This window comes from Rattus norvegicus, chromosome 1 (assembly GCF_021556685.1).
Source record: "Rattus norvegicus strain SHRSP/BbbUtx chromosome 1, alternate assembly SHRSP_T2T, whole genome shotgun sequence".
Taxonomy (NCBI): domain Eukaryota; kingdom Metazoa; phylum Chordata; class Mammalia; order Rodentia; family Muridae; genus Rattus; species Rattus norvegicus.
Window position 1 is genome coordinate 13,646,132 of NC_141534.1, and position 26,183 is coordinate 13,672,314.

General features: G+C 42.1%; 2 protein-coding genes across 5 annotated transcripts in view; one reads left to right on the plus strand and one right to left on the minus strand.

Moving 5' to 3' along the window:
- Txlnb (taxilin beta) overlaps positions 1–26,183 on the plus strand; it is a 45,605-nt gene that overhangs the window by 14,946 nt on the left and 4,476 nt on the right. For all 4 annotated transcript variants that reach the window (XM_087556527.1, NM_001438183.1, XM_087556536.1 and 1 more), the window contains 5 exon segments: positions 2,424–2,594; positions 11,373–11,567; positions 13,634–13,753; positions 17,694–17,768; positions 23,572–23,664. In XM_087556527.1, coding sequence (XP_087412653.1) covers positions 2,424–2,594; positions 11,373–11,567; positions 13,634–13,753; positions 17,694–17,768; positions 23,572–23,664 — 654 coding nt within the window.
- Positions 21,291–21,777, minus strand: LOC120098792 (developmental pluripotency-associated protein 5A-like). Its single transcript, XM_087604678.1, has one exon. It carries the CDS (start codon positions 21,722–21,724, stop codon positions 21,374–21,376), a length of 351 nt encoding a protein of 116 aa, XP_087460804.1. The 5' UTR covers positions 21,725–21,777; the 3' UTR covers positions 21,291–21,373.

The following is a 26,183-nucleotide window of genomic DNA, read 5'->3' on the forward strand; positions in this document are numbered from 1 at the left end:
ACTAAAGCTACCTAGATGGCTAAAGACTCGTGGAATGACACAAACAGTGAAAGTCAGGGCAATATAACATCACCAGAGCACAGCTATCCTACTACAGTAAGCCCTAGGCTTCCAAACATAACAGAAACACAAAAACCCCTGCGCTCAAACACAAGCACAGAAGTCTGAGCTGTTTGAAAAAAAATCATCAGGCTACTAAATAATTCAAAAGTTGAGAGTCTAGGGAAAATAGATCTGGGTAAGATTTAAATGTGCACAAACTTATAACACAGCTAGAGATTAAATATGGCAAACATAAATCATCTATCTTCCAACTTATAAAGCACAGAAAGCATGTTTGTTTCCTGACACACAGAGAAAGCCACAGAGGGCAGTGATTCCCAGAGAGGCAGTCTTGTATGCCATGGAACAATGGGTGTCTCTGCCTAGACATATTTCTGCATCATCAGTCAGGTGATGTGATTGCCATACAGTAGGCAGGGGTACTCAGATTGGTGTTAAATAGCACAAAATACAGAGGATTTTGCATGATACAAAAATAGGTCCCGTTATGTCAACAGCAATGAACTTGAAAAGTTTTAACATACAGCTTAGTCCTCAAAAGTAGAGCCTGCTCTATAATGGCAACGACAATACAACAATTTCAAGCAAGAATAATCCTGTTATAATCATGAGAAGTTTTTCCTTGTCTTGTTGTTATTATGCAAAATGAAAAGACCACATCTATCTCGTGAACAAGAGTTTAGCATGAGAAATACCTAATAGAGGAGCCCTGGCTTTTCACGAAGGACGTCAATGCCAGTCCAAATTTCCAGGAACATCGTTCTCTTTTTCCAATCTTAATTCCTAAAAAGTAGAAATTGTACATGGGTATAGACTTAGAATATCAAATGTGCATACTCTTGACTTAATCTGAAGTTGGCTTATAATGGTTATTCAGAGAAAAGAGAAAGAGAATAAAACAAGATATGGATTGAAGAGAGTATGGCAGTCTCCAAATAGTTCAGAAAAGAAACCCAACAGATTCTAAAAATGGAGAACCTAAGATGTGGTCAAGATTCATGTGGACTGTGTATCCATTTTCATCAGGCATTCGGAGGCACCAGGAACCCCAGGCATCCAGAGACACCCAATAGCTCCCCAGGGATTTTTTCTTGCTCTTAGCCAACATGGCTATTAATAGAACAGTCTCCTCCTGGTTTAAACAACACCCAGGCATTAAAGAAAGCAAGTCCAGTGGAGTGAACAGTTATAGACCTAAGTCTGCTGCCTACATGTGGCCACATTCATGTTTGGACAGACACTAGCACTCTGAGAATTTACTGTTCTCTCTCTCTCTCTCTCTCTCTCTCTCTCTCTCTCTCTCTCTGGAAGCTCCTGGAGGCTGTTTCCCATGCTCCCTCTATTAGAGCTAAGACTTCACAATGTTACCAGGCTTATCAAATAAAACTATATCAGATCCAATTAATTTTACATTTTAGACAATGAACAATTTTTAATAAAAATATGGTCCATCCAACATTTGGAATATACTTAAATATTAAAGTTAGTCCTTAATATCCAAAATTTCTGTTTATTTAGGTATCTATATCGTATTTGGCAATGCTACACACATATTTTAGCATCCCAACATGGACAGTATGGGAATCATGTGGCTTCATGCATCTGGATTACCAAAAACAAGGGTCATGATGTCTTTGCTGTAGGCACAGAAAGGTTGGGGACAGAGTTTACAGGCAGCAAGAAATGTTAAAAAATGTTAAAAGTCGTCTTTCAAGCCAGTGTGTTATACTGAGGCTGCTTCTAATGCCTTGGTAAAAAACCCTCAAGGTTTCAGTGTTTGGAGATATACTTTTTCTTGCTTTTCCATATCCAAAGAATCCCCATCTAAACCCCCAAAATTATAAAGAGAGAACATTTTATATTTACCAGGAAGCTGTTTTTTCTCTTGCCTATTTTTTTTTTAAAAATGTCACCGTTAGCTTATTTTCAGAAAGGATTATGAGAGCAAAATATATGCCAAGCAAACAAATTGTTGGCCGTGGTCTGAATACAAGATACTGAGATGAATTGCATCAGTTTCCAGATTCTCAGGTGTGTCTATCTCCTTTGGATAGCACTACATGATTATCATTCGATAAAACAAGAAAAGAAAAGAAAAGAAAAACATTTCTACACAACCAAAAAAAAATCAGGAAAGCAGATGCTAATAGAAGCAAGCTATATAAAAATCATATATATTATGCTCCACAAACTGTATCTACACATGATATAGGGTGGCACTTATGAAGTTCATGAGCTGCCAGAGAGGCAGACAATGATTAAAAATAGCTCGAAACAACCACTCAGAAAGCCCTTAGGTTTTGCTTCTTTTCCGTGAGCTGCAAAGACACCCTGGCTGATTTCTTTGTTCCTGTGTCTAGCTGGATGAACATCGCACTGAGCAAAAGAAACTGAAGCTCCTACTGAAACAGCAGGCGCAAACGCAGAGAGAGAAGGACCAGTTGCAGAGTGAGCACAACAGAGCCATCCTGGCTCGAAGCAAACTCGAGAGTCTGTGTCGGGAGCTACAGAGGCATAACAAGACACTGAAGGTATGTGGACCCCTGGCTTGGAAACACATTTCTTAGCAAGCTGCAGAGACACAGGTCTTCGCTGTCTAGAGAAAGCATGGCTTACCACCAGACGGCAGTGAAGTCAGATACTAGTTGAGCCACTGGCTCATTTGTGATCTTTAAGTTATTCTATCTCCATGAATGATTCCCCCATCTTCTGACTATGTGCTCAGAAGGGGAAAAACTAAATGAGACTCCACATGGGAGGCGCATACATAATGACAACACTGCAGACCGGGAGTGAAGTGTCGTGTTCTTTTTGTTCATGCTCCTTTGTTGTTTGATGATTTGACTGTTTTCGATATCGCTTAGTTAATTATTTAATCATTTTTATTTTTTATTTTATGTGTTTGGGGGTCTTGCCAGCATGATGTCTGTCCATTTCATGTGTGCTTGGTGCCCAAGGAAGCTAGAAGTCATAGGAGCTAGCGTTACAGATGGCTGCTGGGAATTGAACCCAGATCCTCTGGAAGAGCAGCCAATGGTCTTAACCTCTGGAACCGTCACCTTATACCTCAGTTTTCTCTTAACATTTTTTTTGTAAAAGCCCAAATGAATTCTACATGACACAACATAGATGTGTAGCTGATTGACATGATAAAGGGAGGTGGAGAGTCTAAGTATCAATAGTTGTCTGAGAAAAGAAGCTTTTTAAGACTTAATTATTCAACCTCAAAATAATAGACTGATCTTTTATGTCTGCATGGGTTTCATTAACTGTGGCATGGGTCCCCAGCAGTGTATTTAATCTGATTACCAGCTCCATCAAATAAGCCTGAGGTTTGCATCCACAGTCCCCTTTCCAGTGGTAGACCCCAAAGCTTCAGACCTATAGTAATCAATCAGACAGTAGTCCTGCAAATGGGAAATGGGAAACAAGCGTGCTGAACCGTGACTCTCACCTTGCAAGCTGGAGAGGATGGGAGTCTGGACTTTTTCAATGAGTGTACTAGGAACACCTGACTAGCATTTGTTCCAAGCACACACTGGGGTCTGGGTTGGAAGGGGACCTAAAGATGGACGCTCCATCTTCAACTTAAGAGGGAATGTTCTGAGTTTTAAAAAAAGACTCCTGCCTTTCTACAATGTCATAGAGTGAGGAAGTGATGGGTGAGAATGTGTCACTGAAAAGACCCAAAGGGAGAGGAGTGTGGCTTTGACCCCTGAGGACTGCACATTTGACCTGACAAATGGCCTCACAAGAGTTCCTATCTTAATGGATGAGGAAACTTAGGAATTCTACTCAGTCATTTTACAGCCATGAACATTTGAAGCATTGAAATAAGAATTCAAACCCAAACCCTAATTTATATCTGACTATTTGCCCATGGGCTGGGGCATGTTTAATTTGTATAGCTAACCATGGATATGCACTCTTGATGAACAGCAGTGTGTGCTTGGAACAAATGCTAGTCAGGTGTTGTTCATACAGTATTCCATATGCAACCATTAGCTTTGGAACAATCAGGAGAAGCCCAGTATTGGCTGTAGAGCAGACCACTTCTTTCAAACACATCAATTTTTGCTTCTCGAAACACAGATGTTGGATTTCTTCATATTCACCTTCTGTCTTCTTGAAAAACTGATGGTTTTATCATCATGAACATCTCCTGACAATATTTATGTCGAAATTTTCTTTATCTGACTTTGACACAGCCCTTTAAGTTTTCTTATTTTCTTGTTTGTTTGCCTGCACAGTATTATTTCTTTTCATTCTCTACCTGGGTCTACAAAGCATAACTCACCAAGATAGGATAAAACTACAGATTGGTTCTTTTCAAGTGTAGAGTGGTGCTGACGGCGCCTGTGCCACCAGTGTGTGAATATCGGGCATAGGCCTGCGGGATTGAAAGAAAACATGTACACGGGTCACCCGTTTTCAGAGAGTGCAACAAAGACTTTACTGAGATCTCCTTATATACCCGAGGCAAAAGCCATGGAAAAACAACAAGGCAGGTGAAAATCCCCAACCAGGAAAACAGTAAAAGTCTGTGTGGTGAAACTCCCAGGCCTAATCAGAGGCATAAACAACTTCTTAAGAACAACAAGCTGGAAGGCTAGGTGGGGAGGAAGGGTGCCATGGAAAGCCCTGGCCCCAAATCCAAAGACTAAAAGCATCTATGAGAATTGACTTTGCTTCTCTAGATTTTAGCATAACTCTAAAAGAACACATACACCAAAACATTTTATCATTATTACCTTGTCACTTTTAACCTGTTTCCAATCTGGAATATTCAAACCGTCATTAGCTATAAACCAAGGACTGACTTTTTCTATAGTTTTAACAAAATCTTGGACTGTCTTTACCTTAATACCAGTACCTTGTTGTTTGAGTAAACTTACAAGCTGATCTACGACCAATAATGAGGAACTTGTAGTTCCCATCACTAAGACAAAACCTTTGTAGCATTACTTACTTTTAGCTTTGCCTGGTAGTCGCTGCTTGTCCCCACTACATTCTGCTTCCTTGCCGGCTGGCCTTTTGGAACGATCCCGTCAGGTTGTCCTCTCTTTCTCGATCTCTGTGGAACCTCCAGATGCCAGTGTGTGAATATCGGGCGTAGGTCTGTGGGATTGAAAGAAAACACGTACACGGGTCACCCATTTTCAGAGAGTGCCACCAAGGCTTTACTGAGATCTCCTTATATACCCGAGGCAAAAGCCGTGGAAAAACAACAAGGCAGGTGAAAATCCCCAACCAGGAAAATAGGAAAAGTCTGTGTGGTGGAAAGTTCCGGGCACAATCAGGGGCATAAACAAACTTCTTAACACAACAAGCTGGAAGGCTAGGTGGGAAGGAAGGGTGCCATGGAAAGTCCCGGCCCCAACTCAGGGGCTAAGAGCAGCTGCCAAGGGTGCAAACAACTTCTTGCTATAGTAGACTAAAAGGCTCAGTGAGGGGGAAGGGAAACACCCCAAGATAGGGCCCAACATGGTGCCAGTCCATTAACACAAAGTAATGATTGATGTGACTACATTAAACAATACACACAATGTTTACTTGTTTACACCACACTTTCCACCTCTCTCTCTCTCTCTTTCTCTCTCTCTCTTTCTCTCCCCCTCCCTCCCTCTATACCTCCCTCCTTCCTTCCTTCCCTCCCTGCCTCTCTCCTGTTCCTTTATTCTATTCCTGACCCCCAATCCAAAGGTTGTCTAAATTATATTTTTAATCATCTCTTGGATTTTCAAATTATAGCTCATTGTGTTATTTACAGTGGTTAATCTGTGGTTAGGATCAACATTTTTAACTTCCTAGTCTTTCTAGAGTGAATATTATACCACATCACACATGTAGAAACACTGTAGGTAATTTTCATTATCTCTCTTATATTTGAGCTAGAATTTTCTATGTATAGGATTCTATGCATTTATGATGCTCATGGGTGACAGGATTGCTTTTGTCTTTATTATTGTATTCCTTGAAAAATGAAAAGAAAAACTGTGGTTTTCTCTCTGATTCTTGAATTTCCAAATGCTGTCCTCACTTGGTCTAAAGCTTCAGTGTCTGTCTATCAACCTAGAGATCTCCCTGTTAGGGTCTCTTGGTCCCCAGCTCTGCTGCCAGTCAGTTCTCCAGTTGTCTATTCTCTTTAAGATGCCCCTTGTTCATTTATTCATTTGCTCTTCCAATTGAGAGCTGTGATTATTGGAGGTCAAAGTTGTCCACGGATAGGATCGTCTTCTGTTTTATTCTGGCCTCCATGGTTCTGATGGTGATGGCAGCTGTAACTTGAGCTGTCACTCCTCCTCACACCACATGTCATTTTTCTATGGCTATTTCCAGGCTATTTCTAGCAATTTTTTTATATTTAGAGCCTTTGTGTCTACCAATGGTCTCCTTTATTTTTAATTTTTAAAACATGTTATGTATATGAATGTTTTGCCTGCACACATTTAAGCGTGCCACATATGCGTGGTAGCCACAGAGGCTAGAAAATGTTAATAGATGCCTAAAACTGGAGTGCCAGATAGTTGTGAACTCCCTTGTGGGGGCTGGCAGCCAACCCAAGGACCTCTGCATGAGCAACCAGTCCTCTTAACCACTGAGCTATCCTTCCAGTCCCTAAAGGTCTGTTTGTTTAACATATATTCCACTTGGTGTTTGCTGAGCTATATGATTCTGTATGATTTTCAGCAAACCTGGAGGTTTTTTTTTTTTCCAAGTGTTATTTTTTTTCAAATGAATTCACTGTCATGTTCTCTTCCGCCCTCTCTCCTCAGCCCCTAGCTGTGTGCATGTTGGCCTTGTGACACTGCCCCACAGCTCTCCTCATGCTTCCCTCAGTCTTCTGATCCGGCCATTTCACAACCATTCACTGTCATGCCTCTTAAAAATCCAAGTGTTTTTTTTTTTTAATTTCTAATTACACTGTTTTAAATCCCAGAATTCCTACTTATTTATTGAGCTGTTCTTCTTGTCTGAGACTTCCTGGATTTAGTTTGTTGGGATAATATCTTCCTTTATATCACTGAACCTGTTTTATAATTCTTCCCTGCTAATTTTGCATTTGGGCCCTTGTGGAACAATTTTGTTTATTTATTTACTGTCCTTCTTTTAAAAATGTGCCATTTCTATGGAGCGTTCATTGAAAATTATATCCTGTATGTTATGATAGTGTAGAGGCTCTGGATTCTATTATGTTAGTTGGCCTTCCAGTGCTGTAATAAAATATCTGACAGAAAACAACTTAAAGGAAGAAAAGGTTAATTCGGCTCACAGTTTCGGGGACTCCAGTCCATGGTTACTTCTTATTTCTAGCCACGATGAAGAACACAGTTGTTGGGAGCACATAATAGAGAAAGTTGTTCAGCTTAAGGTGACAAGGAAGCATAAAGACCCAGAACGAGGCTCCAGAGACAAGATAGAGACTTCAAAAGCAAACACTGGGAGCTGACATCCTCCGAAAATAAACTCCCCTTCTGAACAATGGATTCAGCTGTGAAGCTGTCCGTGGATTAATCCATTGATGAAATTAGCACTCTCATGGTAGAATCATTGGTCAAAAAACCAATCATCTGAGGGTTATAACCTTCAACATACAAGCTTTTGGAGTCTACACTACCTATGTAAACCATAGCAATAACCTTCTAAAACTATTGACTAATTTTTAAATTAAATTAGTATTGGTTAGCTTCAATACAAAGGTAGTTTTGAATTCACATTTTGAGTTCAAAAATTCAAATACCCATTCAATTTCTTTCTCCTTAGCTAGTCTGTGAGTGTAGATCAGTGTCACTCAGAGATTGGAGCAGTTTCTCCACAGTTAAGTGTCTTCTCCCTCTCCCACTCTTCTCTTGAAACGTCTCTCTCATCTCTCAGTGGTTATATAGTTTCCCAAATTTCCACATTCTTGCTCTTCTCTGAAAGACGGAAGATTTTTCTAGGGAAATTTAAGACATCTCATGCTGTTTCCGAGTCTTCCTACAAGCTGAAATCTGTTTAAAAGGGGGAAAGGTGAGAAACTTACGTTACATCGCACCAAGTGCCAGTTGTCTCCCAGAGTCTACAGATGGTGTATGTAGAAGACGAATCTTGGTGTGACCTCTTTGTCCACCTTAGTATGCACAGAGTGCACAGTCAGTTCCCTCTACCACCATACATTTGTAACTTTTTCATTCCTTATCATTTTTTTCTTTAGTGTGTTAAACAAAAATACAACTCTTTTTCTTTCTTTTACTGAATTTTCTTTTATTCACATTTCAACTGTTATTCCCTTTCCCAGTTTCCTGGACATAAGACCCCCATCCTAAAAAGGTGTTCCCCTCTCCAACCACCCCCCCTCACATTCCCTTACAGCCTTGGCAGGACCAAGGGCTTCTCCTCCCATTGGTGCCCAACAAGGCCATTCTCTGCTACATATGCAGTTAGAGCCAGGGATCTGTCCAAGTATAGTCTTTGGGTAGTGGTTTAGTCCCTGGGAGCTCTGGTTGGTTGGCATTGTTGTTGTTGTGGGGTTGCAAGCCCCTTAAGCTCTTTCAATCCTTTCTCTAACTCCTCCAACGGGGGTCCCGTTCTCAGTTCAATGGTTTGCCGCTAACATTCGCCTCTGTATTTGACATGCTCTGGCTGTGCCTCTCAGGAGACAGCTATATCAGGCTCCTGTCAGCATGCATTTCTTGGCTTCATCAATCTTATCTCATTTTGGTGGCTGTATATATAAGGGCTGTGTACCCATGTGGGACAGGCTCTGAATGGCTGTTCCTTCAGTCTCTACTCCAAACTTTGCCTCCATATTCCCTCCTATGAATGTCAAAAATACATCTCGTAATAATTTAGATGAAGGCCAGTGTAGGTCGGAGGCATACATACCCCTACAGATCCTTGAAGCAATAAATTTGAAACTCTATCGAAAAAGAACTTTCTAGTACAATGTATGTAGGTTGCCTAAGGAACATGATTTTGGTGAAGAAATAAGTAGTATTTGTTACCAGAATGTCACAGAAACAATGTGGAAAGGACTATAGAAATCGTCTAGTCCAAGCTACTCATGTGTCTGAACACAAGTTAAGAATGCATTCATCATTAAATAAACATTACTGATTAACTATGGATTATGTGCTAAGCATGATATCAGTTCTAGGTATATGATGATGCCTGTAGACTTGTTTTCACCGTCAGTCTCTTGGTCTTGATCGCATTAGTGATTTTTCACTTCGTATAATACACTTGACTAATTTTAAAAATTGTCTCAGACATCGTCGAAGAGATGGCACATTCTTTATCAACGAACTCAACTGAACAACATTTAGCAAGGCTTATTTTTGTCTAGTTGAAAAATCAACATAGAACCAACATTCTACAGCTTGGGCTACCTCACAAGACCTTGTATTCTTCCTCCCATTAAAGGGTGTGGTGGTGGTAATATAACACAAAACTCAAGCTGCCATTTAATAAGCCAGAACTGAGCGGTTTGACACATAAGTTTAAAAACGTATGCTCAAATCTGGAAACTATCAGACTTTCTCAGAAGCACAGCGTAGCTTTTTCATTCATATACGGAATCTTTATAAATAAATTGAAATTAAGATCATAGACCGTAGTCATATGATTCATAATTTGGGGACTTCTATCAGGAGCAACGAGGTGACAATCATTGTCACAGCCATGTCCGGTTGCTCTTTAACTGATAGTTACAATCATGTTTAGTGATATATGTAATAAGCATTGGTATACAAGGATAAATGTTATCTCAAATAATCTTCAGATTAGGCAGTATCTTTTATAATATCTCTAAGAAGTTGCGGTATGCTGAAACTATAATTCTGACGGCCAACAAGTTAGGCAATGTGTTAATATTATATAAGAAACATGGAAATGAGCAATGAGTTCAAATATTTCCAGAGCATATATTTTCCAGATCCGTTTTTGTTTTGATCACATTATTCTATCCTAATAAAGACTCGTGCAATCAGTTCTGCCAAGATAACTCTCTCTTTCTAAGTCCTGCTACATAATTTGAAGTTGGTAGGCAACTGAATGCAGTGTAATTTCACTTGCCAACAATGAAGCAAGCTTTCCCATTAACAATTAACCAGGACTGAAAGGAATCCGAAAGTGTGTTATCATCTGTCAGCAGGGTGAATGCGTCCATCTTTGGGATAATATAGCGAGAACAAAGCCTTTATTCTGAAAGGAAGAAAGAAAGGAACAGTTATAACACAGATAATTCCTGGTATACATAGAGGAAAGTGGGCACATTATTATTAGTGGTTAGTGACGAATGTGGAGATTTGATGTCAGAGAAAGAGAACAGGAACAATATAAAACATCCAATTCCTCGATGATAAGAAATGGTAAGCGGGGGTGGTGGTGATGCTGGTAAATGTTCCCTTTCATTTTAGAGTTATGGAGATTTCAACCTTATTACCTTCCAATTCAGAATTTATATTGCAAATATTTTATTTATAACGCAAAATGATTGTTCCATCCAGAAATGAAATATCCAGTGTATTTTGAAAAATTCCTTTTTCTATTTTTGTATAGCTTGGATTAAAGCTTCCCGATAATATATCTTTCTTATGAGCCCACCATAAGGGTCCAAGTTCAGTTCCCAGGACCCATGTGAGGTAGTTCACGATCACCAGTAACTCCAGTTCCGGGGGATCTGATGCTTTCTTCTGGCTTCTCTGGGTACCCACACGATTCGACATATATCCACTCACATACAGACATAAACATAAATAAAAAATAAATAAAACCTAAAAGAAAAACGAAGTTTATATTACGATCTCACTTATAAAGATATGGGTGACCAACTCTGTGGTCAATATTCCATGGTTTTGTAGAATAACATTACATCTATGTCTCTCTTCTGCAAACCACCACCGGCTCCCACCCCACCCCCATGCTCCTAACTAAACACAGAAACAACTCATAATCTGCTTCCTATCTGCCAGTAAATCCCAGTGACCTCCCACCCGACTCCTGCCAACCCCTGGGGCCACAACAGCAGATCAAAGGCTCAATGTGACTGTGTGACTCTCAAAAGTCACTGCTGGTCATTCAAGCAGCGGGAGACTCTTCCGTTTTAAAGGCAGCCAGCTCAGCACCTAGCCCAGCAGCCGGCCCTGAGTGAAGGCATTCACAGCTGAATCCCTTCCTGCTCAGACATTTATTTGGGGATCAGCTGCAGAGAACCGAAAAGAAACGCCCGGCTTAGTCTGTACCTGGCTTCCTTCGGTGACCTTATCCTGAGTTCTCTAAACCATGGGCACCCCTAAACCAGCACAAAATGTCTCGCTCTTCCTCCACAGGAAGAGACCCTCCAACGGGCGCGCGAGGAAGAAGAGAAGAGGAAAGAGATCACGAGTCATTTTCAGAGTACCCTGACAGATATCCAGACCCAGATAGAACAGCAGAGCGAGCGCAATATGAAACTCTGCCAGGAGAACACAGAGCTCGCAGAAAAACTGAAAAGCATCATCGACCAGTACGAGCTCAGAGAGGAGGTGAGAACCACATCAAACAGCTCGCAGGACTCTACTCCGGGCCAGAGCTGCCTTGTGAGAGGGAGGGGCTCGGTTAAGAAGAAACTCATGGCCAGCCCTCTCAACCGTTAATTGTTACGATTGGATTTCTTCTACTAACCAAAATAAAAACAGCTCACATCACATCGAAATAAAAGCAGGAAAAAGAAGGTGCTGGGTTGCGGGCACGGTCACCCTGCACAATCCTTGGGTCCTTTAAAAATCCTTCCCATGTAGACGAGGGAGAACTCCGCTCTCTTCATTAGGTCATTTGTCTCACTATCAGGCAGAAAATACTATCCTATGTAAGCTACTCTTTGTGTTGCTGTGACCAGATATCTACTAAGAAGCACCCTAGGGGAGGGAAGGTAAATTCTGGCTTACGGTTTTGGAGAATTGTTCCACCGCAGCAAGGAAAGAATGGCAGGAGGGGAAGGAACGGGGACAGGAGCAGGTAGACGGTTGCTTACACTGGTCCACAGACAGAAAACATAGAACACAGGATTCTCATACCCAGCCTACTTTTCGCATCTTTATTCAGTCCAGGGCCCCAGACCATGAAATGGCACTGTTCACAATTAAAGTGGGCCTCCTCCCCTCAATTAACCCGATCAAGCTAGCCTATCCCTCGCACAAAGCCCAGAAGCTCACCTAATGCAAACCGTCCCTTAGAGGCATACCCAGAAGCCTTTCTCCCCAGTGACTCTGAATCTCACCGAATTATTAATATTAGCCAGAGCACTCATTAGCTTTGCTGTGTTTTATGTCAGAAAGCAGCAGCCCGGAGAGGAGATCACTCTCAGTCACGAAGATTTTCATTTTCAGTATTTTACATTAACGATCTAACAAGTGTCTGGGTTGGTAACGTGCCAAGACTTTATCAAAAAAACAATTATCTGAGTCGGCGGCACGTGGTCATAGAAGTTAGGGAAATCAGGAAACTCCTTGGAGCAAGCCGTCACGCCGAGCTACCATCTTCTCCTGTGAGAAGGTTTGAATCCATCCAGGATAGAAGCAAGAGTAAAGAAGAAAGGAAGAACCTATGCAAAAAATATCTGCTCTCCTCAGAAAGCTCAGTTAGGGATGCCCTGGAATATTAGTTTATATCCCCAGCACTGGTTCTATTTAAATTCCAATACAGCACTCCGTATGTCCCCTTTCTGATGGGGCCTCATAACCGTCAAGGCATCCTTCAAACAGAGGTAGTCCAGGCATCAGGATTTGAAGGACAGAGAATGATTGGTAGTTTATGGATGAAGCCAAGCCATGCTGTCTCGACCTGTTAGCTCTCCTCTCCTACTTACAGGGTCTCAGCTTATCCAGAGGAAAAGCTTGCTCTAGCTCACAGATTCGAAGGTTTCAGTCCATAAGTGAGTGACCCTATCGCTTTGGGGCCTATGTCAAAGCAGCTCATAAACACGGTGAGAAAGTGGCCGAGCTGAGATGCTCTCTTCATGGTGACTAGGAAGGTGGGGGGTGGGCACTGACTGCCAAAGATCGGAAGGTCTTCTAGCGAACTCCACCTCTTCAGTTTTCTACCACATCCCAATAGCATGAAGCTGTGTGCCAAGCACTTAATATTTGGGTGGCATCAGAGCGGTGACATAAGCAAGCACTCAGGGGTCTGCACCTCGGTCCCACACACCTAGGAACCATAGCTGGTACTCTGTAGTGAAAATTCACGATGATAAATTATATTCGTCTTACAGTTGAAAGTAGGAAAGGGGTCCTAATACCAGGCCAGAGTACAGCTGAGCATTGTCTGGGAGGGTCTAGCACAATGAACAGCATCATACCAACTGGCTTCCAAATTGAGAAAAATCATGTCGGTAACCTTTAGGTACTAATGCTGCTGACCTCTGACATCCACACCATTTGAAGCAATCTCTGAATAGCAGAGAGTTGGAGACTCTCAATGACTTACAGCCTTCGGTGAGGCCTTAGAAATCTAGGAAGTTCGTATGCGTGCGTGTGAATGGTTTCCCATTTTTACATTTCTGTGCACTGATCACAGGCCTGGCTTTCATGTGCTCTTCCTTCTTCCTTAGCATCTGGACAAAATATTCAAACACCGAGAACTGCAGCAGAAGCTGGTGGATGCAAAACTTGAAGAGGCCCAAGAACTGATGCAGGAAGCAGAAGAGCGGCACAGACGGGAGAAGGAATATGTATTTATCCTTTTAGTCGGCATGCGTGTATGCACTGTATCTCTTCATCGGGGGCTCTCTAGGAAAGCTGTCTGACAGTGGCAGAAGATCACTTCCCTCATATAAAAAGCTCACGCATCTACGGAGAAGTAAATGGGCTAGCCCAGTAGGAAACACTGGGACTGTACCATTATTCACACAAAACAGTCATTCGACATACTCAACAAGTGTTTTTCAAGTGCCTATTATCTGCTGAGAGCATTTTAGGTGCTAGATTATAGCTGTGAATGAGACAGAGAAGGGCCACCTCCTCCCAGGCAGATTAGAGGCTGTGTAGAAAGAGATGCTCAGTAGCGAGCAAACCAGGAAGGTTATTTAGATAATGGTAAGTTATCAAGCGAACAAGGAGGAACTGAGATGGGACTGAAGGAGGGACTTACATAGACTGAGTGATCAGGAGAGGTGGGGAGGATATGGAAGCCATGTTCTGCCTCTTAAGGAACTGCCTTGTGGGAGTTTTCCCCAGCAGGGATGTCTTGTCAGCGAAAGGCTTGATTTTAAACCAGCATGAACTGCTCCATACTGAGGGGAAGGAAGAGAAGGTAGATGTTGTGAAATATTTAATCGGGGAGGGGGGGAGAGGAATTCTACCCTGCCTTAGATCAGTTAGTTCCCAGATAAAAGACACAAAACCTTTATACTTCTGATATGCGGGCAAAGCACTAGATCTGGGCGGATGTCTGCCCTGTACGTCATTAGCATCTACTTCCCATCGATAACCCCGAGCTATGACTCGCCACGTTCTGCCAAGAATTGAAGTTCTTACCTTCAATTAGCCAGCCCTCATGGCCATATTTTCATAGTTCACCTAACCCATGATGTCTTCTCCTCTCTCTCCACCTCTTTCCCTCCTCCTCATCCTCCTCAGACCCCAAGTCTGGGAACCAAAATCCCACCTACCTCTCTCTTCTGTCCAGCTATAGGCTGTGGGCATCTGGATTCAACTAATAGTTAAATGAATGAGTAAGGTCACATAGCGTTACTTGGTGTGTGTGTGTGTGTGTGTGTGTGAGTGTGTGTGTGAGTGTGTGAGTGTGTGTGTGAGTGTATGTGTGAGTGTGTGTGAGTATGTGTGTGAGTGTGTGAGTGTGTGTGTGAGTGTGTATGTGAGTGTGTGTGAGTGTGTGTGTGAGAGTGTGTGTGGTGTGTGTGAGTGTATGAGTGTGTGAGTGTGTGTGAGTGTGTGTGAGAGTGTGTGGTGTGTGTGTGAGTGTGTGAGTGTGTGTGAGTGTGTGTGAGTGTGTGTGAGTGTGTGTGAGTGTGTGTGAGGTGTGTGTGAGTGTGTGAGTGTGTGTGAGTGTGTGAGTGTGTGTGAGTGTGTGTGTGTATATGTGAGTGTGTGTGAGTGTGTGTGTGAGAGTGTGTGTGGTGTGTGTGAGTGTATGAGTGTGTGTGAGTGTGTATGTGTATGTGAGTGTGTGTGAGTGTGTGTGAGTGTGTGTGTATGAGTGTGTGAGTGTGTGTGAGTGTGTGTGAGAGAGTGTGTGTGTGGTGTGTGTGAGTGTATGAGTGTGTGTGAGTGTGTATGTGTGTGTGAGTGTGTATGTGAGTGTGTGTGAGTGTGTGTGTGAGAGTGTGTGTGGTGTGTGTGAGTGTGTGTGAGTGTGTGTGTGTGAGAGTGTGTGTGTGGTGTGTGTGTGCGTGCATGTGTGGATTCTTGTCCCTGAGGTAACCAGGGCCAGTATTTAGCATCATAATACATAGCAACAGACAGATCCTCAGCGGGCAAAGCAAGCAGAGAAACGTTCAAGGCGTGGGGGTAGGCTTGCTCCAACTGTGCAGCTTTGTGGGACTTGAAGAGAGAGCTGGATTTTATTCCAGATAAAATGTGAGATAACAGAGAAGTTTTAGAAAAGGAGATGACGTGATTGGCTTCCCATATGTAAAGATTAATGTGGCTCCTGAATGGAAAACGGAATAGAAAAAAAAAAGACAGGGCTCCTAGAACAATCCATGTGAGATGTGTTGATGACTTGGATTAGGGAAATGTCAGCTAAGAAGAGATGGAGACAGGGGAAAGTTCCTTCAAGATACTGGCATCCGTCAGTTTAAAGAGGATGACAGGCGTCTTTCCCTAAGCCTAAGCTTTGTGACACTGCGTGTTCAGAAGTGTGTGTCAGCAGTGTGAAATGTGTGCTGGTTGCTAGAGAGAGATGGGGAAAGGAGGAGGAGGAGGAGGGGTGTGTGTGTGTGTGTGTGTATACATACATACATACAGCACATACACGCATACATACATACAATACATATATGCATACATATATACAATACATACATGCATACATGCACACATATGTACAATACATGCATGCATACATACATATAATACATACATGCATACATACACACATACACACACACACACACACACACACATGCATGCACACATACATAGAGATAGCTGTTTGGTCATTTACTCAAGTGACTCACTTGACATTTGACCAGAAGCTTTTGGTTTAGCTGAAACTACACTAGAATCACTTAGTCTGTTACCATAGAAAACTGCAAAATAACCCCACTTTTCAAATATGACAGAAAAAAGTGAAATTGGACAATGGCTAGTTCTTAAAACCTATCTCTCCTGCTCCATTCCCCCCAGCCCCCAGTTCTCAGCTTACAGAAATGACATGTCACTTCTGGATGGATGAGATATTAAGTCCAAACTGGAGGTTTTCCATGCAAACAGAGTAATCAAAAACATCCAACAGGCCAGCTCTGCTGGTTCCAAAAGCATGGACCAGCCTACCTCCACCTCACCATCAGATGACCAGCAGAGCCTACAGGTTGGATACTCCCCAGTGCCCTGGGCCTCTCCTAGGACTAATAGCATAGGTTACTGCACAATCGTCTGGAAATCAACAACTAGAATTCTTTCTCTTGGCATATTGTAGGCATGATTTTTATTAAAACAAAAACACCTTCTGAACTCTGACCAGAAGATACAAACCTAAACGAAAGACTGACTATAGCCGTACATCAATACTGACTAACAGGAACTCGTACATTAGGTTAAAACAGCACGCTCTCCCATCAGCTCCCAGCTCCAGCATGTCTAACCGCAGTGGCTATACATGAAAGAATACTTTGTGAGAGTGGGAGTGAGCGCTCTTCCATACCAGAGGGCAGAGTTCAGAGCAACTCATCAAGCGTCTCCGTTTCTCAAAGGTGCCACGGGGGTCACTGATAGCCAACCCTCTCGGGTATTAGTAAAGCACGGATTTCAACCTACGCTCTATACACCCTAGATCATATTCTCCAATGGGGGATCTACCCTTAAGTAATCCCCTGAGGAGAGTCAGACATTGGTTTGAAGGGCTGTGTCGAGAACCAGGGAGAAAGAAGGAATTGTGTATTTTTTAAGGCATCCCGTGCTCTACAGTGGAGAATAGCTACGGGCTAACCTAATGGGCAGGCAGCCATGCCCAGGTGGGGCCGTCTGGAGATGTTCACCCTAGGGTTGACGACGGTGGTGGTAGAGAGGATTGCTTAGGAAACTCCTCACCTGGGGTTGGGGATTTAGCTCAGTGGTAGAGCGCTTGCCTAGTAAGCGCAAGGTCCTGGGTTCGGTTCTCGGCTCCGAAAAAAAAGAAAAGAAAAGAAAAAAAAAAAAGGAAACTCCTCACCGATGGGACTGGAAAGGGGTTAGATTTCGTGTGATTCACACTTGATTTGGACACCTCGACTTTTTTAATTGAAGCCATTCATTTCCTTGGGAATCAACCACAGAAACTGTTTTTCTTTAACTTTGTCAACTTATTTTTTCGCAAAAGTCCCTCCCCTCATAGAAAAAAAAAAAAAACTTAACGGTGGGGGCCCAAGAAGAAAGCTATCTGTGGATGGTAAACAAAGGGCAATTTGAGCACAACTCGACTTTCTTCCTGTCCATTCTGTTTCCTCGCAGTTGCTGAACCAGGCGGCAGAGTGGAAACTTCAGGCCAAAGTGCTAAAGGAGCAGGAGACCGTGCTGCAGGCTCAGGTGAAGGGAGGAGGCCAACACGTGGAGGGGCAGGGTAGCCTCCTTCCGGTGCCCAGGGTCCGGGGGTGCCCAGGGTCCGGGACCGAGATTCTCTCTGCAAACCTTCACAGGCGGCAGGAGATGGGGTGGGGGGGGGTGAGAGGGGAGCACCTTCACACTGATTACGTTTAAGAGAATATCGTGTCCGTGCGAAAGAAATGGTGGGAACCGACGTCACGCAGCCCAGAGGTCCGCAGACAAACAGTGCCCTGAAAGTGGTTGGTAACAGCAAGCTGTTTCCCAGTTTCCCTCGTCTCTGTCCTATGTCTTCTCAGTCAGCTGAGCCATGGCCCCGACTAAGGGGAGGGGAAATGTAAAGTTGCTCGGAATCACCATTCATAGCTGCCAATCCGAAACAGTCCTCACGTTTTGATCCCGTCTATAACATCAAGAAAATGAGAGAAATGGAGACCAGAATATTGATCAAGGCTGACCTGGTCAGTGATGGATGGCTAGAAGTGATGAGAAAGTCAGGAGTCCTTCTGATTTCTCTTCATGTGTCGCTGGCTTTGTTTTTGTCAGATCGATAGAGTTCCTTCCCACTTCAGGCTCAACAATATGGCGGCCTGCCACAACTGGCTCTATGCAAAAGCAGATCTATTTTTTTTCCCCTATTGACAATGGGCTCTGGCCCTCCAGGAAAACATTCCCTGTCAAAGGCCACAGAGGGACTCTGGCTCCACTGTTGAGAGGAATGCCCAAGCCCTAGAGGGTTGGTGAATTCACATCAGAAATCAATAGAAAACAAGGACATCAGAAGCCTTCCACATCAGGCAGCATTAGGACTGTAACTGTTTACGTGCTGACTATACAATCTTACTTATTTTAAAAAAAGAAGTACATATGTATTGAATGAATGAGTAAGTTCAATAAATACTTTTTCACTATAAAATTATTTCAAGAAAAAAACTTGAAATAAGAAATTGCAGCAAACATGCAGACAGGTGACCTTGTCAACAGATCGCCATTCTTAAGCGTATTTATGCAGTGTTTAGAGAGAATGCAATGGGAAATTGTTTTCCCCGCTATAATCTATTCTTTGAGAACATTCAAAAAGGTTTTCAAGCTAGTTAGATGGTGGCTTGAAACCTAACGTTTCTGGATTTTCACAAAATTGCAGGGTTTGGAGTTCCAAACTTGGGGCCAACTTTTGGGTCAGCTGTAGAAACCATCATATCGTGGTGTCAGGGTGGGGCTTCCATCGGAGCTCTGAGTGTGCCCATGTCGCTTGTCCATGTCCATGTGTGTTTAAGTGTGGCCTCCATTTGCATGTGGAGGCCAAAAGTCAAATCGAGTGTCTTCCTCCCACCCACCTTATTGTTTGAGGCTTGTCTCTAAACGAATCCGGAGCTGTCATTCAACCAGACTAGCTGGCCAGCAAACCCCACCCATGCTCCTTCTTTCTCCCATTCATTTGGTGTTTGGATCACAGAAGCCTACTGCGGTACCTCATTTTGTCCATGTGGGTGCTCTGGATCTAAAGTCAGATCCTCGTGCTGGCAAAACAAGTGTTTTATAGACTAAACCATCTCATAGAACCAAAGATCTAGGAGCTTAAAGATGTGGGGAATAACATTAAACAGATGCGATCCAGTTTCTCAACTCTGCCCAATTACCAGTCACTCCTGATTCCCCATTCACTTCTTGATCCTGGAATGAGTTCAGGTGTTTCGGGTATTTCGGGTATTAAGATCCGAGTACCAGCTCTTCACACAGAGAGGTGGTGACCCTGTCCAACTTACACAAATTTGAAAACCGAATTCTACTCACATCCTTCCTTTGTTTCTAATTGCCCTTAAAGGAATAGGGACAGCAGGATGTTAAGGCCTTGATTCTCATTTCTAAGACTGGAGCAAGAAAAATGTGTTTGCCTAGAGCAGTGGTTCTCAACCTTCCTAATGTTGAGATCTTTTAATGCAGTTCTTCATGTTGTGATGACCTCCGACCATGAAAGTATCCCATTGCTATTTCACAACTGTAATTACGTTATCATTGTGAATTATAATGTAAATATTTGATACGTGATCCCCAAAGGGGTCATGACCAACAAGTTGAAAACTGCTGTCCTATGCTGAAGTCACTTTTAGTCATAATATAAGACTGGCGAGTTGGAAATGTGTTTCTCACTTAGCAAAGCAGGGTTTGGCTTTCAGTTCTGAGGCAACAGAGAAGCTGTCATAGCTGATCAGTTGGGATACAACTGTCATGACTAATGGATTGTCACCAGATCAGTAAGGATGAGGACAGCGGCAAACACAGAACGTCAGTAGTATCTGACAAAACAGACACAAAACACTACTCAGGGAGTGAATTGAAGACTCAGAGATCGTCTTCTTGTCATTTGATGAAGGGGAGCCATCTGCAAGGACTTTGGAACAGGGCTTGTTTCCACATCAAGTCTCACAGTCTTAAGACAATTTCTAGACACAGTTCCTTCTGTTTCCTATCCCAGTCAGAACTTGGTGGTCAGTTGAAGGAATGTGTGAGGACTCACTTGATATGATTCAGTGAGTATGGAACTTGCTGCCTTGCTTGGTGATTCCCCAGACCCCGTCTGATAGAAAGAACTGACTTAAAACTCTGCAAAGCTCTCTACACGCCCACTTGCACAAGCAACAAAAAGTAAAAACAAAACGTGAGCGTTCAGACCCATTTCAAGGTGATAAGTTACAGCAGTTTTTGTTGCTTTTCAACCATGAAGTGGTTTGTTTCTATTTCTGTCCCTGGCAGGATAACCACTGTGGATGACTTCTCTATAGTCTTTCTATGTTTTCTGTAGTCCTGGTCCCAGGTCAAATCAAACACGATTGTGTCAGAATGCTAATCACAGGTCAACTCTGCAGCATAATTATCTATGAATAAAATGAGAAATACAGAATTTCACTTAGAATAGGATGATGTTGGTGCGGGTTACCTAAGCAGGGGATAAGCCACACAAATTGTACCATCTATGTCCAATAGGAAGAAAGGAAGGTTAAAATCTGGCCACTTGAAGGGGGATCTGGGAAGCTGTTTGACGTCTGTGAAGTTGTTCAGCCTGCACGGTGTTTCCATTTTGCAACATGAAAGCATTCTGGAGACCTGTCTGTACAATAATGCGGGGATCATAAAAATACTCATCCGTATACTTCAAATGGGTAGGGAGCTTAATTTTATGTGGATTTTAATACGTTTTACTTTTAAACATAGCAGAGCGAAGATGGTCCACAGGAATAGTCTAGTAAAAATAAAGGAGATGATAAGGCAATGCCCAATTCTTGGCACAAGTGTGTGCCAACCTGAGTTTGATCCATCATGCATACACACACACACACACACACACACACACACACACACACACACAGAGCACATGCTAAATATATTTTTTTAATCATTTAAATTTTATTCGTTAAAATAACAGCCTTGGAAAAAGAGATATTCTCATCAGAAGTCACAGCGGGGATCCAGGAATATCTCGTTAGACTATAAAGGATATAACGTAGTTAAAAACCACGCCAGAACCAAACACCAGCCACGGCTCAATCTGTGTGTGTGCAGGTGGGAGTCATACTGACTGGAAACTGGCTTCACTCCAAACACTGGCCCAGTTCCAGGGTCTTCATGGCTTCCTCCAGCTTGAGCATTCCTCTTTCCTGGCGCAGGCGGTACCTCTCAGCCATGGACTGAAGCATCCATTTAGCCCGAAGCTTGTGGTTGCAAGAGCCATAAATTAAGACCTCCGTAAGTCCGGAAGATTCCAGAATCTTCAGTTCAAACATGGCCCGGCTCACCTGCTCGATGTGAGGCATTCGAGATCCCTGTGGGCCAAACAGAGATTTTAGCACCAGCGTGTGGACTTGGAATACTTCTGGATCTTTCAGGTCTTCAGGAACTTTCACCCACGGGGGGATATCTTTACGGGTCACAAGGGTTGCCATCTTAATTCCTGGCTAGGAACCAATTTCCAATGAAGACTAGGTCAGACTTAACTTTGATGGCCCACAGCCCCAGGCTCCTAAATATATTTTAAAATGTTTGCTTCGCTATCATGTCTAAGTGCATCAGTTTGGACACATGAGCATTAAATTCAGAGTCAGCAATAATGATGAGCCAGTGTCATGTGGAAGAAAGAAATCAAGGTTCTTCCCCTCGTATTGTTACAAGAGTGGGGCCGGTTTGCTTGATCCTAAGCCTTTAACCTCTGAACTCTCACTTCAGCCCAAGGAGCCCAGATTTGAGTTCCCTACTGCACTCGCCCTATGCCTTCCGTCGAGGTTTGTCTGTTGTATAGCCTGAATCTGAAAGCAGTCTTCTGAATGGCAGCAGTGTGTCTGTGTCTGTCCCTAACAAAGGACTTGTTTTCGTCTTTTATCGAGCAGCACAGAGAGCATCACATGGGAAAGGAACAGATACTTTAAGGGAATCTTTAACAGAGTCTTACAGGGGATTAAGTCACTGACTCCAACTGACCCCAACAGAGTCAGATAACAAACTAACACATACTATCAAGCAATATTCAAATGCCCCTTCCAATATTTATGGGAGACATTTACTTATAAGATTGCTTTTGAGCTCTATCTGCTGATTTTAGCAAATGTGTATCGTAACACATGCACAAAGATTCCTGCATTGCTCTTGGGTCAGAGGCATAATTTAAGATTATAGCTATTCATTAGCTTAGGTTGTAAACGTGGACCACAGAGAAAATCCAAGGCAAGTGACTTAGTAATTTGTATTGATTACCCCATAGTCAAGCTGTCATTGCGTTTGTCTTCCCATTAGGCGTACGAGTCCCTCAAAAGCAGGACTCACACGTTAAATAAATACCTTTCTATAAGTGGTACTTACTTATGTTCAGTGACCAATAAATATTTGTGAAAGTTATGATATAATAAAGCTGTAACTTATATTCTATAATTTTATTGTTCTTTAAAAACATTTTAGGTGACACTAAGTGGACTTGATACGTTTTTAAGAAAAGATAGGAGACAAGAAGTTGACAGGGGTGGGGGTGTGTGTGGAGAGAGATGGTTCAGTGGTTAGAGCACTTGTTGCTCTCGTAGAGGACCCGAGTTCAGTTCCCAGCATCCACATGGCTGCTCACAAAAAAAAAAAAAGAAGTTGACAGAGAAGAACTGCTGAGAGAAATAAGGGAGAAACTGGAGGGGAGGGAATGATAGCGGATTTGATCAGAACACTATATATATATATATATATATATATATATATATACATATATATATATATGCAGTTCTCAAAAAAAGGAGACGAAGGAAAGAAGGAAGAAAACAAGCATGTTGTGGGTACAAAGATGGTTGATGAGTATAGTGCTTGTCACAAAAGCCTAAGGACCTGAGTCTGAATCCTTAGCACCCAGGTAAAGGACAGGTGTGGTGACACATGCCTATAAATACAGCACAAAGAGCTAGACAGAGACAGGGAGATCCCTGGACCTTACTGGCCAGTCAGTACAGCTGAAATGTCAAGTTTTAGGTTCACCGAGACACCTTTCAAATGGTAAGGTGGAGAGCTATAGGAGAAGGCATTTAAAGACAGACAGACACGATGTTTTAATGAAGAATTTTAATTATGTTCACCAACCTAGGTTGACCTTGTAGTATATAAAATAACTAAACATATTCCTGTACCAGCAATAACTTTAATTCATTTTTCTTCTCAAATAATGAACAGCGACTTGTTGGGTTTTTGTTTTGTTTTGTTTTGTTTTTTTTCTGGAAGCAATCTGAGAGCAGCCCCAAAGATATACTCTTTTTTTTCTTTACAGCTTACTCTCTACTCGGGAAGGTTTGAGGAGTTCCAGAGTACACTGACAAAAAGTAATGAAGTGTTTGCCACTTTCAAGCAGGAAATGGATAATGTGAGTATGGCCTCTCCACGAAGAGTGGCCATCTTTGTTTTGACAGGCAGGTCTTTGCATTCCTTTCTCTCTGGCTAAGATACTCCAGTGCATTTCATGATGCAATGCAATTTGTATAGGCAGGAGTGAGGCTTTCAGTGGAATTTTGTCTTTTTAAAAAAATTCCAGTAAACAAATCTGATCAATGGTCCCTAAATACTAGGATACATTTTTCACTAAGACGACTAACATTTTTCTTCTTGTTAGCAAACTTTTATAAAAGCTAGCATTAAGTGCAAACACCTAACCCTCGTATGGTTAAAAAAAATTAAACCTAAAGATACAACATTAGAGTTGATAGACTCTTGTGCATTACAATTGATGAAGCCCTGCATAAGAAGACGGAAAAGTAAGCTCAAATTCTGCATTTATAACTATCCATCAAGGACCCTTGGGCCATTTATGTACTTCTCTTGAGTTTTATTTTGTTTATCTATAAACTGATTTTTTTTCATAACTCACAAAACCATAAATAAACTAACACATCGAAAGTTTTTGCAAGTCTTTCATAATTAAAAGGTACAAATAATGTCAATGGACATAGCATTGGCATTTCATTCAGTGCAGTATCTTCCTAATAGAAAATCAGTGTCAACACTCTGCCTCTGTGGGCAGAGGGTGAAAGAACTTGCTGTAGTGACCCTGATGACCCAGTTAGATCCCTGGAACCATGTGAGAAGCTGTATGGGGATGAGAGACATCCATGCTCTTAGAACCCCTCTAGCACAGGGAAACCAGAAGCAGTAGAATAGTCCAGAAGCTCCAGGACCAGTTGGCCTAGCATAGGAAGTACCTTGATGGGCCAAAAGACACCCTGCCTCAAAACAAGGTGCACAAAGATAATTGATCCCTAAATGTTGTCTGCTGACTTCTACAAGTACAGCACAACATAGGCATGTCCACAGGCACATCTACATACACACATGTAAATACACACACACACATACACACACATACACACATATACACACATACACACACATACATACACACATACACACACACACATACACACACATACACACATATACACACATACACACACATACATACACACATACACACACATACACACACATACACACACATGCACACAATACACACATACACACACACAGACATACACACACACAGACATACACATACACATACACACATTGTGTTTCTGAACAAGCACTGGCATTAATTATAAGTGTAGGGAGCACCTTTCAAAATATATTTTAGTGAGATAATGAAACTTTTACACTAATATTTGTTAAGTTAGTTTTCTTGGTTCTGAAGAGTTAATTTTTAAAATTTTATTTCAAAATTTTAAATCAAGGGATATTAAATCAAGTGCTCTTCATCTGGAATTTATTTATGGATATTAGTTAGCCCAAGAATTCCGTGGTTAATATACAACAACAAAAAACTGGGATGCATGTTTGTGTAACCCTGAATATGGTCCTCTATCTTGTATCAATTTTTTTTTTTGTCTGTGATTTTTTTTTTTTATTAACTTGAGTATTTCTTATATACATTTCAAGTGTTATTCCCTTTCCCCGTTTCCGGGCAAACATCCCCCTCCCCCTCCCCTTCCTTATGGGTGTTCCCCTCCCAACCCTCCCCCCATTGCCGCCCTCCCCCCATAGTCTAGTTCACTGGGGGTTCAGACTTAGCAGGACCCAGGGCTTCCCCTTCCACTGGTGCTCTTACTAGGATATTCATTGCTACCTATGGGGTCAGAGTCCAGGGTCAGTCCATGTATAGTCTTTAGGTAGTGGCTTAGTCCCTGGAAGCTCTGGTTGCTTGACATTGTTGTACTTTTGTATCAAATTATTAAACTTAACTTCTTAAACTTTACAAATGCCTGATCTAGTTAACATGTGATCCAAACAAAAAAAAATCCATCTAGCTCCTTTTAGAGCAAAAAATGATAGTCTGGGCTCAGCCTCTGGCCTCAGTGTGTACCTCAAACAGCTTTGCTCAAGAAACAAGCACATAGCCAGGCATGAAGGCACACACCTTTAATCCCAGCACTCAGGAAGCAGAGGGAAGCAGACCTCTGTGAGTTCCAAGACAGCGGGCTCTACATAGAAAGTTCAGTCTGGCCAGGGTTACAGAAGAAAACCTTGTCTCAAGATACCTGAAATAAAAATAAAAAAGAAGGTCCCCAGCTCCAAAAAAAAAGAACCAAATAAATAAATAAATAAATAAATAAATAAATAAATAAATAAATAAAAAAGAAGCAAGCACCTAGGTGTGGCTCATGAAAGGACATACCTGATTAAGAGCCTTACCCTTCAACTCACACAATCAGAGAAGAGATCCTACAATAAATAAAACAGAGTAAGAATGTAACCCACATTCATAGTCTGGTGACAAAGAGGCACCATTTTTGGTAGAAAACGAGGTATCGCTAGCCTGACTTTTGTTAATCCACTTAGACATTAATACACATCCTTGACCCTCAGTTTCCTCATTTATAAAATGGGGATGAA

Coding starts and splice junctions, on each gene's coding strand:
- LOC120098792 (XM_087604678.1), bottom strand. CDS start 21,724: ATGGCAACCCTTGTGACCCGTAAAGATATCCCCCCGTGGGTGAAAGTT.